The following is a 14511-nucleotide window of genomic DNA, read 5'->3' as shown; positions in this document are numbered from 1 at the left end:
GGTCTCCAGTAGATGGCCTCATTGTGCCTATCTATCCACATCGATTGCCTTCAAGTTCAATTTTGAGACAATTTCAGCTTGAGATGTTTCATAATTTCGTGGTTAATTTTATTTAATACCAATTTGTGCTATCTTATCAAATCCCTTATATGATATACGGGAGAACCGGGACCGAAAGTAACACTTTATTTTTGGCACTCACTCCACACAGTTTTAGTAGATTAAATCAATTGCTGTAATATTACGCTACTGTGTAATTATAAAAGTAATATCAATATCGAAGCGTGGGCTTTAATAGGAACAAATTAACACATTTCAGCTAAAAATCATGTTGATGCATGAGATGAAACAAGCTGGTGGGGACGTTTCCAGAGACCCTGGCGCGCAGCTGAGTGCATATGGCGCACAAAACGTCTCATCTTCCCTCAACCTACAAGTGAGAGACTTCACTTCGGACACGTCAGTGGTGGATAAGGACTGGAGACTTTGATAGAATGGGGATCTCTTCACAATAACTTCAACATAAGAAGAAAAAATTACATCTAGTGCGTTTAGGAAACCGTGACTAACTCGTGCTCGTATTCTTGTTCATCTGGAGCTTGTGAGAAGATGCACACGTTGAATTGATTCTATCGGATGGCATTTTGACCTTCTCTGGATGTGGTCACACAGTTTTTCGGGTGAAGATAGAAGGAAGTTTGAAAGGACATATAATGAGAATAACACACTGCTAGCGGTACTGAGGCTGCGAGCTGCATCTGGAGCACACGCGAGGAGAGCAGACAGAGGCGCGCGCTTCTGCTGTAGACAGATACGTGGGAAAGAGAATATGTAGAGCCTGCTATTTCGAAGTAAACCATGGCTTACCATTGAGCTTTCTTTGAGGATTTAAGGACATTTAAAAAAAAAAACGTTTGTTTAAAAGAAGTTGACAGCTCATCTTCTATGGAGTCCCATTGCAATTTTGGAGACTCGATGTGGGACAAAAATGGACCGCACGAACGGACTGAGCTCCAGGATTATCGTTGTGTTGCTCCACAGTAAGATGTAGCCTGTTGTGTGTTCTTGGTGCTTATGGAAACTTAATTGCTACATTTTCATAAAACATAAGCTACAGATGCCACGTTTCATGCGTAAAGATACGGACGATGTATTTATTTTGTTGTTATGATGCGTGTGCATTTCAATTCAACAATATTGCAACTGTATGCCTACATTTCCATCACCGTCCAAAGCGTCAGGCAGCTTGTCCAGTGCATGTGCCCTGCAGTTGCTTGTCCTGGATGGAGCGTCAATAAGGGCACGAATATAATCACACGGACACGCCTCGTCTGTCATTAAACAAATCAGATAAACACAGTGTTAATATGATCAATAGACTGTATCGACGAGCCAGTATATAAGGCTAATGATTGGCCTAGCCTCTGTTTACTTAACATGCCTGAGAGAATATGGTGTAAAATTTTCAGATGACTGCTGACAGGTCATTGAAATAGACATATGATAAAGCAGAGTAAAAGTTTAGATTCGTAGGTTTATCATATTAAACTCTTCAATAACAGATGGAATACCCATAGTTGAAAACTGCTGCTCTAACAGTAGAATGTCTTCAATAATTCATGAACAGGGTGCATTTTTTGGCTAATTTATAAAGAGTGCTTTTTGAAATATTTATAGACACTATTCTGCAGGATGATTGCTGTGATGAGCATGGTGAACCAGCCTCCAGACTTGATGGTCCCCAGGCAAGCGGCCAAGGGTCCATTTTCCATCTAATTGGCCTGAGTTCAGGTGATTGGAATTATGGGGTGATTTCTATCTCTACAAGCTGACAGAAACATGGATTTGAACTTCTCCACGGTCCGCGATAGCGATAATTTGCTGGAGAGAGACTCATCCAAGCGCGTTCTGACAGGCTGCTTTCTCTTTGCGCTCATCCTGACCACACTGCTGGGGAACACACTGGTATGTGTTGCAGTCACCAAGTTCCGCCACCTGCGCTCAAAGGTCACCAACTTCTTTGTGATCTCTTTGGCCATTTCAGACCTGCTGGTGGCCATCTTGGTGATGCCATGGAAGGCAGCAACGGAGATCGTGGGCTTCTGGCCGTTCGGTGCCTTCTGTAATGTTTGGGTGGCGTTTGACATCATGTGCTCAACAGCGTCCATTTTGAACTTATGTGTCATCAGTGTGGACAGATACTGGGCGATCTCAAGCCCATTCCGCTACGAGAGGAAGATGACACCCAAGGTGGCGTTTATTATGATCAGTGTGGCATGGACGCTGTCTGTGCTCATCTCTTTCATCCCTGTGCAGTTGAACTGGCACAAGGCTGCGGCGTTGGAGCTCAACGGCACTTACGGTGAGCTGCCGCCGGACAACTGCGACTCCAGCCTTAACAGGACCTATGCCATCTCCTCCTCCCTCATCAGCTTCTACATCCCTGTGGCAATCATGATCGTGACTTACACACGGATTTACAGAATTGCCCAGATACAAATCAGGAGGATCTCAGCACTGGAGAGGGCTGCGGAGAGTGCCAAGAACCGCCACAGCAGTATGGGGAACAACTCCAACATGGAGACGGAGAGCTCCTTCAAGATGTCTTTCAAAAGAGAAACCAAAGTCCTAAAGACCCTCTCTGTCATAATGGGGGTGTTTGTGTGCTGCTGGCTACCCTTCTTCATCCTCAACTGCATGGTACCCTTCTGTGAGCCCAACGGCACCTCTGATTTCCTCTGCATCAGCCCCGGCACCTTCGACGTGTTCGTCTGGTTCGGCTGGGCCAACTCCTCACTCAACCCCATCATATATGCCTTCAACGCGGACTTCCGCAAAGCATTCTCCATCCTGCTGGGCTGCCACAGACTCTGCCCGGGCAGCAATGCCATAGAGATAGTGAGCATCAACAACAATGGATCCCAGCCGCCTGCGTCCCAGTATCAGCCCAAAGGGCACATTCCCAAGGAAAGCAACAATGCCACCTATGTGATTCCCCACAGCATCCTGTGTCAGGAGGAGGAGCTGCAGAAGAAGGATGGGATTGGGATTAAGACCTTGGAGAAACTGTCCCCGTCCCTTTCTGGGAACTTGGGCAGCGATGCCGATGTGTCACTGGAAAAGATTAATCCTATAACTCAGAACGGCCAACACAAAACTGTGACATGTTGAGGGGTGTATGTATTGGTATACAAACATGAGAAGGAACTCAGAGGGAGAGACTTGGCAGTATGCCTAGCAGAAGTGTGATATATACAAACTGAGCTTCACTGCGAACCTTAAAACTCGAATCACTATGGAAATCTACAGAATGTTTCAAATGAAGGCACTTTATCCTGGATAACTATCTGCAAAACACCTTCAGCATTTATTATTAAAGTATAGACAGATTTGTTGATAAATGTTCCATAACTTGAATAAAGTAAAACGAAATACACACGTGTATACATGTGTTGTATTTACAAATATGTATACATTTGCATGTGTACACAGTAGTGACAAATATCCTGGAAGCTGTTTTAACATGGAGAAAGAAGTAGAAATATTAGCAAAATGTCTCTTAGGTAAGTGCTTTACATTTATATGTACAGCGTGTTTCATATTCTTACAAAGATAACTATAAAGATAATTGGTTTTGATTGTTTTTTTTCAGTGTCAACCACATTGTGTAATTATTTTACATTTTATTTATAATATTCATCATAATTTATTAGAGAGTTGAATACACTTCGGGTTAATGATAACTGACTAAAATCATATGGAGAGAGACCATAGGACGGTGAAAATGGTTCAAAACAACCCTCATCAACTCTTGCATTTGTGTTGTTGTGAAATTGAAGTGGTAAGCCTCAGCGTGGGAGGGTTGTGGTAAGGTATGCATGTATGCATTTGATATTTGGAACACGTTGTCAGTAACAGAGGCTTTAAATACCTTTCATTTTCACAGAGATACAACGTCTTATGCCAAGTATGTCATATTTCTATATATTTTAGTTGCATTCCCCTTTTGTAGTACATGGTTTTCCCAATTGGGAAATACAAAAGTGTTGATGGAGCTCACTCTGATTGTCACACCGGATTTCAAAGAATCTTCTGTCAAACCTGATTTTAAAGAACCTTCTGTCAAACCTGATTTTAAAGAACCAGCTGTTGAACCTGATTTTAAAGAACCTTCTGTCAAACCTGATTTTAAAGAACCAGCTGTTAAACCTGATTTTAAAGAACCAACTGTCAAACCTGATTTTAAAGAACCAACTGTCAAACCTGATTTTAAAGAACAAACTGTAAAATCTGATTTTAAAGAACAAATTGACAAACCTGATTTTATAGAACAAACGCTCAAATCTGATTTTAAAGAACAAATTGTCAAACCTGATTTTAAAGAACAAATTTACAAACCTGATTTCATAGAACAAACTGTCAAATCTGATTTTAAAGAACAAACTGTCAAACCGGATTAAAAAAAACTAACTGGCAAACCTGATTTAAAAAAATAACTGGCAAAGCTGATTTTAAAGAACAAACACCATGTGTCTTTAAGAGTCCCGTGTGAAACAGGGCCTACTTTCTAAGCCCTCCTAGCACCCATCATCGTATCAGCAAGTCAAGTCAAGTCTACCAGTGTAGGTGTAGCATAGGCATCACCGTGGACACAGCTGTCTCCCAACTTCATCCCCATTTCTCTCTCTCACTAGACACTTCTTCCCCTAAAAAGTGTTACCTCTTCACACTCTTAGGGCATCAGTGATCCTTTTGGCAAGTCAGGGCCCATCAGACATTTCTTCAAATGTTTTAGAATGGGCATCCTATTCCCTAAAGGCTCTGGTCAAAAGTAGTGCACTATATTAGGACGCAACCTTCTACTGTCCTAATGCAGAGAGCTGATTCTGATTCTATTAACGGTCAGTTTGCATGGAAACAATCAGCTTAGTGAGCAGTAGTAAATGCTGTCAATGCATAATTGAAAAATGTAATTATTGCACCTTATGCAAGTCAACAGTCACACAACCAGAACACAATTGACCTTTGGTAAACCGCTGAAAACTGATATTGTGAATTGTTTTAGCTGGAGCTGTGATGTTTTAGGGAACAGTGGGACTGTTGTTGTGCTCATAGCAGCCAGATTGAAAACACCCACTGTATGCTTTGGTCCTGTCACTCTTCTGATCAAATATCTAATTTGTAACTGTGACTGTTGAGTTGTTTTCTATGCAGTATTGAATTTGACCGATGGCAAACAATACGCTGTTCGTGAAAATGAGGAGCAATTATATAGAGCTAGTGTGGTTAAGGCTTTCAATTAGTACCTGTATGGTTTTTCATTTCAGGAGGCATTGCATGAATCTACATTGGAATTAGGACAATTGGATTTTGGGGTGTGAATTGGGTGAAGGACATATTTTAACACTCTTTACAATTCCCAATTTATCATAGCTCCATGATGGGAAGTCTACGGGACATGGTTTTGATGTCAAAATGAACTAGAGTTAATGCATTGTGGCTCAGTTGTTTCCAGGCCTCAACCTTGTTCTTGTATTGCCAGGTTTAAAAGCATGGAGTTGTCATACATCAATGGTAATTTAATAGTATTAGTCTTAAATTGGTTCTGGGAAATCAAATTTGGTATAAATGCAACAGGGAGAATGTTTTTGAATCAGCACCTAGCTCCACCCCCTCCTGTAATCCTATTGAGTTTTTATGACCTCATTTTATTTGCCTGGCCCTGGATTCTTAAGAGTGTATGTCCATCAAGTCTAGCCTTCTATGAAAAGTGCCAAAATATGAACTGTCTCTGAGAAGACCTCTGTCTCTGTCATTTTGTAGATGAAGGTGGAACGTGCCCACTGCTCAGCTCTACTCAAATTGTCAGGGGGTGCTAGAAGCCATCAATTCCATAATAAACAAGTTTAAAAAAAAGTGCTGACTTGATATAGTAGCATCTGATTTTAAAAAGGTTTTTCCAAATGCATTATGTCTTTGACGAAGGCAAAACTGCAGCAACTACGTGAAGGTTGGCCTTTTTCCATTTTCTACCATATCAGTTGTCCTATTCCCAAATATTGACCAGTCTCTCAATGATTAACTATATCCTTTGCTTATAATTTATTTTCTAATTATCTACAAACATGAGTCCACTCAAATCTACGATAAAAAATGAACTCTGCATAATCTGAGCAGCTATGGGGAACATTCCAGAAGACTGTCTTTGTTTGCTCAGTGCTCCTCCTGTCAGGCCCTGTCTAATCAGTGGAGAAGCTGTTACTCAGAGGGATTTAGTTCATTAGTAAACAATCCTTCCCTGCTGTTCCCCTCTGAGGTTCTATCACAACACGCACACCTGGGCATACAACTAGGTAATTGGGCCTGCATAAAGATGCCCTATATAAACAATTGTCTGTTCATATTTTGTTTCCAATGATTTTGCTGAATGTGAAGTTCATGCTGTGAGATGACAATGTTTTATAAAGTTTTATGAGTTTCATTTTCTTAGCCATATGAACAATTATGACACTGGCATGGCACTTTGAAGTATCAGGATTTGTCCAGAGTTTTTGGTTTTATACATTTATACAGATTAATATTCATTTTGGTTTCAGATGGTTTAACTGTCTTGCTTGTTGCTATATCTGTATAATTCCTGACATAGATTTAAGCCGCCAAATTTACCAGTCATGTTTAACTCTGCTCACCACAGTTTGCTGGCACTTTATGATTTGGGCATTACATTGCAAAATTACAAAAGCAGAATGCCTTGTTTGCTCAAATGTCTTTCCTAGGGGTGCCCCACAGGTTATGAGAAACAAGTGTATTGTTCTGTCTAGATGTTTGTTGTGACATCACATGTAACAGTGCTTTTGTTAACCTAGCTGACAGCAAAGCATTCCTCTGCATCAAATGACAAACAGGAAAATATAACTGTCTCCTTGTATGACATTAAACAACATCCTTTTTGGATGGGTCCAACTGCAAGGGTTTTGTTCTCCAGCTCATTTTGTTAAGACTATTTATTTATGGTGGCACCCCTACCTCGACATTCAACAGCAAAACTTCATCTAACATAAAATGAAAAACAGTATTGTATAATGTTCAGATCTAGATGTGAACACAAGTGCTTTTAAAAAAAAAAAATCTTAGAATCCTTAAATGTGAGTAGAAAACTGTTTGTGCTGTTTTTCAGTGTGGATTAATTGAAAAGTCAAGGCACTCGTCAGTCAGATTAAATAATGTTCTGCAGTTGTCAAGAAGGTGTTGAAGAAAAACAATCCTCAAATGTATTACAATACCTAGTTTACAGTTTGTACAATATGTGCCCTTACTACATGTAGAATAAACGTGTATGTTCATTTTTCACCTGTGCAATTGATTTGTATGTATTTAGATGGGGTGACTTGGTGTCATACTCTAGTTTGATTGCAACCGTTTCTTCGAAAATCATGTCTTTGTGGAGGATCAATAGGAATTGACTCCTGTAAACAATGACACACATTTTTTTCTTCAGCTTTGATGGCCTCACTCTGTTCATATCCCACATCATTTACATAACTACATGAGGATGAAAGAGTTGAAAAAGCCTTTCATTACGTTTTTACAAAAGAAAAACAAACCACAAAGCAGTCAGTGTCTGATCTGTCAAAGTCAACGTCACTCTGATCTGATATCAAAAATACAACTGCTCTTTTAATCCCATTTTCAAGCAACTGTCCATTTGTTTGATGCTGATTTTAAGTCGACACCATTATGGGAGATGCTCTACAAGCATATGTCATTTGTTACATTTTTCCATTGAAGAATAATGTTACAGTTACAGTGTAAAAAAAAGTATCCATACACATTGTGTATTGGTGTGGGTGGAAACAAGGCCCTGGGTGACTACTCTGTGCCGAGCAGTTCACATTCAATTAGTGGCTCTTTCTAATCTCAGTCATCCAGGTAATGTGACTCAGCGCAGAGCCATTCAGCTGAGCTCAACTGTGAAATCAGTGGCTGTGGTGGTATGGAGGAGAAGATACTTTAACCCATTTTGCTCTGTGTCTGTAATACTGTACCACAGCCTCATTCTGCTCTGTGTCCGTAATACTGTACCATAGCCTCATTCAGCTCTGTGTCTGTAATACTGTACCACAGCCCTATTCTGCTCTGTGTCCGTAATACTGTACCATAGCCTCATTCTGCTCTGTGTCTGTAATACTGTACCACAGCCTCATTCAGCTCTGTGTCTGTAATACTGTACCACAGCCCCATTCTGCTCTGTGTCCGTAATACTGTACCACAGCCTCATTCTGCTCTGTGTCCGTAATACTGTACCACAGCCTCATTCAGCTCTGTCTGTAATACTGTACCACAGCCTCATTCTGCTCTGTGTCTGTAGTACTGTACCACAGCCTCATTCAGCTCTGTGTCCGTAATACTGTACCACAGCCTCATTCTGCTCTGTGTCTGTAGTACTGTACCACAGCCTCATTCAGCTCTGTGTCCGTAATACTGTACCACAGCCTCATTCTGCTCTGTGTCCGTAATACTGTACCACAGCCCCATTCCGCTCTGTGTCCGTAATACTGTACCACAGCCCCATTCTGCTCTGTGTCTGTAGTACTGTACCACAGCCTCATTCTGCTCTGTGTCCGTAATACTGTACCACAGCCTCATTCTACTCTGTGTCTGTAGTACTGTACCACAGTCTCATTCAGCTCTGTGTCCGTAATACTGTACCACAGACTCATTCTGCTCTGTGTCCGTAATAATGTACCACAGCCTCATTCTGCTCTGTGTCTGTAGTACTGTACCACAGCCTCATTCAGCTCTGTGTCCGTAATACTGTATCACAGCCTCATTCAGCTCTGTGTCCGTAATACTGTACCACAGCTTCATTCAGCTCTGTGTCTGTAATACTGTACCACAGCCTCATTCTGCTCTGTGTCTGTAATACTGTACCACAGCCTCATTCTGCTCTGTGTCTGTAGTACTGTACCACAGCCCCATTCTGCTCTGTGTCCGTAATACTGTACCACAGCCTCATTCTGCTCTGTGTCTGTAATACTGTATCACAGTCTCATTCTGCTCTGTGTCCGTAATACTGTACCACAGCCCCATTCTGCTCTGTGTCCGTAATACTGTACCATAGCCCCATTCTGCTCTGTGTCCGTAATACTGTACCACAGCCCCCTTCTGCTCTGTGTCCATGGTACTGTACCACAGCCTCATTCTGCTCTGTGTCCGTAAGTGACATGCTGGGCTGCAGCCAAAAATGCAATGCTCCCATTCTCACTGACTTACATCTGAACAAGACAGCAGTTGTGTAGAAATCCAACAATGTGAGGGTATTCAAAAACATTAGGACCAAGAAGTCTGCATGTTTTGGATACAGTAAAATACATTCATATCGTGATGTTATTAGGCTTTGTGTAAACCCGATGCATGGAGGTTTGACACATCCCGTAAGCGGTGCGTACATTGTGTGGATGGATGACCTGCACTTTCCCTGCAGATCCACACAGGCAGGAGTTGAAGGGGGGTCCACAGTGGAAACAGAGTCAAGGTTAATGACAGGCCGCAGGCGGTGCTTGCCATGGTGAGAGAGGGTGGCCATGAACTACTGCTGTAATGGTGCTTATGTAACAAACATTCAGCTTCTCATTTCACCACCAAGCACAGCATCAGCACCACTGCTCGCAGTTCGGACTGACAAAACAACAGAGCTTTAATATGACAGTACAACAGGCACTAGGAGCTATGTTGTGTTTTCATCTGGGTGTTATACTGAGACTCATGGGGTGATAATCTCAGGTTTGTTTTGCAGGGGGAACTAATAACCATGAGATCAGTCTGCATTATGGACAGCAAGGCAAAGCCTTTAGTGCCAGATGAGGGTTTTTATTCATGTACTTGATCTAAATAGTATTTTACACAACTACCCTCTTTGCCTTCTTCTTCTGTATAGCTGAAATATCTATGGAGAGAGTAAATCTTTAACATTCCCTGGAAGACATACATAAAATGTTTTTGATTCAGAGAGCAGTTAACAGGGTAGAATTCCATTAGTCTCCAGAATTTTAGTTGATATGAGTTGATAACAGAACATTGGCAAGTGTGTTCTCTTGAACAAAGTCAATGTAGCTACAGTATTTTTCCAAAAACGACGATTCAAAACCTGGTAAGATGTATTGCTGTTATCGATTGTAAGGGGTAACAACGCAGTTAACAATTCTATGGAGAGAGAATGTTTTTGCAATGTTACCCGTAATGTTCCCCTAATGCTTGAGTCTCCAGTTTTCCGTTAGTTAGGGGAACATTCTATCTATGTTAGCAAACACCTTCTGTGAACCTTTTTAGCATGTTTTGGTGTTAAAGTTAAGAGAACAGCCCCTAAAGTCAAGCAGAACTACTATAGGTTACAACGTGGTTACAATGTTATCAGACTATACAACATTAATGTTCCAGACGCGTTTTATGGGACGTTGCAAGAACATTCAAGTGTCCAGTTTTCTAAGGGTTGGGAGAATATTCCATCAACATTCCACCAAACATGCACAGAACATGGTTGCCAAGTTCTCAAGATTTGTCCTTGAGCAAGGCACTTAACAGTCATCAGGCAGTTATCCCACTGTTCCTAGGCCGTCATTGAAAATAAGAATTTGTTCTTACCTGAATTGCCTAGTTAAATAAATGTAAAAAAAATAAAAACAACATTTGCTCCAGGGGCACCGTACTATGGCTGACCCTGTAAAACAACACATTTCACTGCACCTATCTGGTATGTTACAAAACACCAAAAAGTGTAATGACATTCGGAGATTGTCAAGCCAAGCCTTTGATACTAGGTAAGCTTTCAAGGTAGGGTGCGATGTATTGATAACACTTTACTTGACACTCAGTGTCATAACACGTTATGAGACAGTCATAACATGTCATAACCCAGTGTCATAACACGCTACGAGACAGTCATAACCATGTATACAGTGCATTCGGAAAGTATGCAGACCCCTTGATTTTTTCTATCATTCTTAAATGGAAGAAGTTTGGAACCAGCAAGACTCTTGCTAGAGCTGGCCGCCAGGCCAAAGCGAGCAATCGGGTGAGAAGGGTCTTGGTCAGGGAGGTGACCAAGAACCCGATGGTCACTCTGATAGAGCTCCAGAGTTCCTCTGCGGAGATGGGAGAACCTTCCAGAAGGACAACCATCTCTGCTGCACTCCACTAAATCAGATCTTCATGGTAGTGGCCGACAGAAGCCACTCCTCAGTAAAAGGCACATGACAGCCAGCTTGGAGGTTGCCAAAAGGCACTGAAAGGACTTTCAGACCATGAGAAACAAGATTATATGGTCTGATGAAACCAAGATTGAACTCTTTGGCCTGAATGCCAAGCTTCTTGTCTGGAGGTAACCTGGCACCATCTCTATGGTGAAGCATGGTGGTGGCAGCATCATGCTGTGGGGATGATTTTCAGTGGCAGGGACTGAGAGACTAGTCAGGATCAAGGGAAAGATGAGCAGAGCAAAGTACAGAGATCCTTGATGAAATCCTGCTCCAGAGCGCTCAGGACCTCAGACTGGGGTGAAGGTTCACCTTCCAACAGGACAACGACCCTAAGCACACAGCCAAGACAACGCAGGTGTGACTTCAGGACAAGTCTCTGAATGTCCTTGAGTGGCCCAGCCAGAGCCCGGACTTGAACCCGATAGAACATCTCTGGTGAAACCTGAAAATAGCTGTGCAGCCACGCTCCCCATCCAACCTGACATAGCTTGAGAGGATCTGCAGAGAAGAATGGGAGATACTCCCCAAATACAGATGTGCCAAGCTTGTAGCGTCATACCCAAGAAGACTCGAGGCTGTAGTCGCTGCCAAAGGTGCTTCAACAAAGTACTGAGTAAAGGGTCTGAATACTTTAGTCTGATTATTCCAAATTTGAATTTTTGGTTCCAACCGCAGTGTCTTTGTGAGATGCAGAGTAGGTGAACGGATGATCTCTGCATGTGTGGTTCCCACCGTGAAGCATGGAGGAGGAGGTGTGATGGTGTGGGGTGCTTTGCTGGTGACACTGTCAGTGATTTATTTAGTTTTCAACGCACACTTAACCAACATGGATACCATAGCATTCTGCAGCGATACGCAAATCCCATCTGGTTTGCGCTTAGTGGGACTATCATTTGTTTTTCAACAGGACAATGACCCAACACACATCCTGGCTGTGTAAGGGAGTTGGACTGCAGAGTGAAGGAAAAGAAACCAAGTGCTCAGCATATGTGGGAACTCCTTCAAGACTGTTGGAAAAGCATTCCAGGTGAAGCTGGTTGAGAGAATGCCAAGAGTGTGCAAAGCTGTCATCAAGGCAAAGGGTGGCTACTTTGAAGAATCACAAATATAAAATACATTTGGATTTGTTTAAGACTTGTTTGCTTACTACATGATTCCATATGTGTTATTTCATAGTTTTGATGTCTTCACTATTATTCTATAATGTAGAACATAGTAAAAATAAAGAAAAACCCTTTACTGAGTAGGGGTATACTGTAGTCTATGGTGTAATGGAATGTTTTGTCTTGTGTGGTAAGTTTTGTGGGTTTTGACACTTATGTAGGTATCATAACCAACCATAAAACAACTACCGTAGTAGGTTTTGTGTGTTTTTACACTCTTATGTAGGTGTCATACCCATCCTTAAAATAACACAATATGTGTCACAACATAATTATGTGGGGTTGAAAACGCAAACCATGATATTGAAGTGCCCAAAGTCGGTATGCTTTGTTTATTGGTTGTATGGTGCATCGGCACAGAAACCTGTTGGTGGAAAATTATTTGCATATATTTTATATAATTAGAAATATATCATCAAAATTTTGAAAATCAGATTTCCCCCAAGCTGATCATTGTCTTCAGCCGGCTTTGATCGTAGTGTATTGAAACAGGCAGGAAGAGTGGTGGTGGTCTGTGGTCGGAGAACCCTCAGCTTTCTGTCCCGTAGCCCTGCGTGGCATCGGCTGTGCCACAAAAGCATTCTGTTGATATCCATGTTTCTAAACACAGTTACTGTTATTTGTGGAAATAAACATTATTTTTAGTTCCTTCTATGAGGCGGGAGGGTGTTACATTTATTTTACAGTACAAGGGGAGGGACATTTGAAAATATTTTTAACGTTGGGGAAGGGGGTGCTTTTTATTTTATGACACCTTGAGTTGGACCAGCCCCTCCCCCCAGTATAATTTTGATCTGTCCCTTATCATAATGTGTATAGCTTTATCCTCTTCACACATTTCTGGAATTTTGGCTACCAACTTTCTGCCTTTGTCCACGACCTTGATTGAATATTCTCCTAACCGACAGAAAACTGGACACATTCATGTTTTTGCCACGTTCCCATGAAACGTGTCTAGAACATTAATAGCTTATAAACTGAGAATATGACAACCATGTTCTATGAATTTTTGGTGGGACGTTGATGGAATATTCTCCTAACCTACAGAAAACTGGACACATGAATGTTCTTGAAATGTTCCCATGAAGCGTGTCTAGAACATTAATATCTTAAGATCTGAGAACATGGTAACGACATTCTGGGTAAGTTCTATTTGATATTAAGGGAATGGTCTCTTGGAAAAATTCCTTGCACATCACGGGAACATTCCTATGAAAACATGAGTAAATAACCGAATAGGACGCTTAAGGGAATGTTCTCTAAAGTTGTAGGAATGTTTGTTGTTAGCTGGGTATATTTTATTTAAGATGTTTACAGTTCTGCTGGTAATGCAACAACTTGACATTGCTTTGATGTGGAGTTCTGACATACAGCAGCCCAAATGAAGTTTACAAACTGGGAGCTACAAGTTAGGGTGGAAAGTTTCCCTCAGTCACCTCTTTGAACCTCCTTCATGTCACATGCTATTACTCTTATCAAACAGGCAGGCTAGCAAAGGCAGACTTTCCTACTGCTTTCTATTTCTGCCCCTGACTCATGGCATCTGTTCAGGACCCATGCAGTGATGTGATTTGTATTAGTTCTCATTCTCCTCTAATTCTAAAAGGCTTCCCAGCTAGCACATTTGCTTCCTTGGAAGTTGTGGGAACGAATGTTTTTGGTTTCGTATTGATTGTGGGAACGAAGCCATGCGTTTTCTGACCGGTAAAACTAAATGTTTTTTAAACATTCTGAGAACAATATTGAACATTTCTCCTGTCCTGGGGAACATTTATGTTTAAATAAGACATTTAATAACACTGCTCGCTTATTTTGGGTTAACTTATTTTTAACTCCAAGGACAGATGGAAAATATATTCCTTAGGCATTAATCATGCAAACACATTTTTAATTGTGACGGCATCAAACACGGCATCAGAGATTCAAACATATAATCTTTGTGTTTCTATCCATGGAATTAGACCACTGCACCACCAGGATGGAGCTAGCATGCCATGTTTTTTTTACACACACAAAGCTGTTCATTTTTGTCTATTAAAACAGATCCAATTTCAAAGCAAACAAGAACTTATTAAAATAAGGTGTGGCCAATT

General features: G+C 41.4%; 1 protein-coding gene across 1 annotated transcript; it reads left to right on the top strand.

Annotated features, from left to right (window-relative positions):
• The first annotated feature begins 468 nt into the window (after positions 1-468).
• On the top strand, positions 469-7348 carry LOC115153971 (D(1)-like dopamine receptor). Its single transcript, XM_029699703.1, has one exon. It carries the CDS (start codon positions 1840-1842, stop codon positions 3169-3171), a length of 1332 nt encoding a protein of 443 aa, XP_029555563.1. The 5' UTR covers positions 469-1839; the 3' UTR covers positions 3172-7348.
• Positions 7349-14511: the final 7163 nt, after the last annotated feature.

Source organism: Salmo trutta, chromosome 19, assembly GCF_901001165.1.
Source record: "Salmo trutta chromosome 19, fSalTru1.1, whole genome shotgun sequence".
In the NCBI taxonomy this organism is placed as follows: domain Eukaryota; kingdom Metazoa; phylum Chordata; class Actinopteri; order Salmoniformes; family Salmonidae; genus Salmo; species Salmo trutta.
The sequence above is the reverse complement of the archived record's forward strand: the minus strand, read 5'-3'. Positions and strand labels throughout refer to the sequence as shown.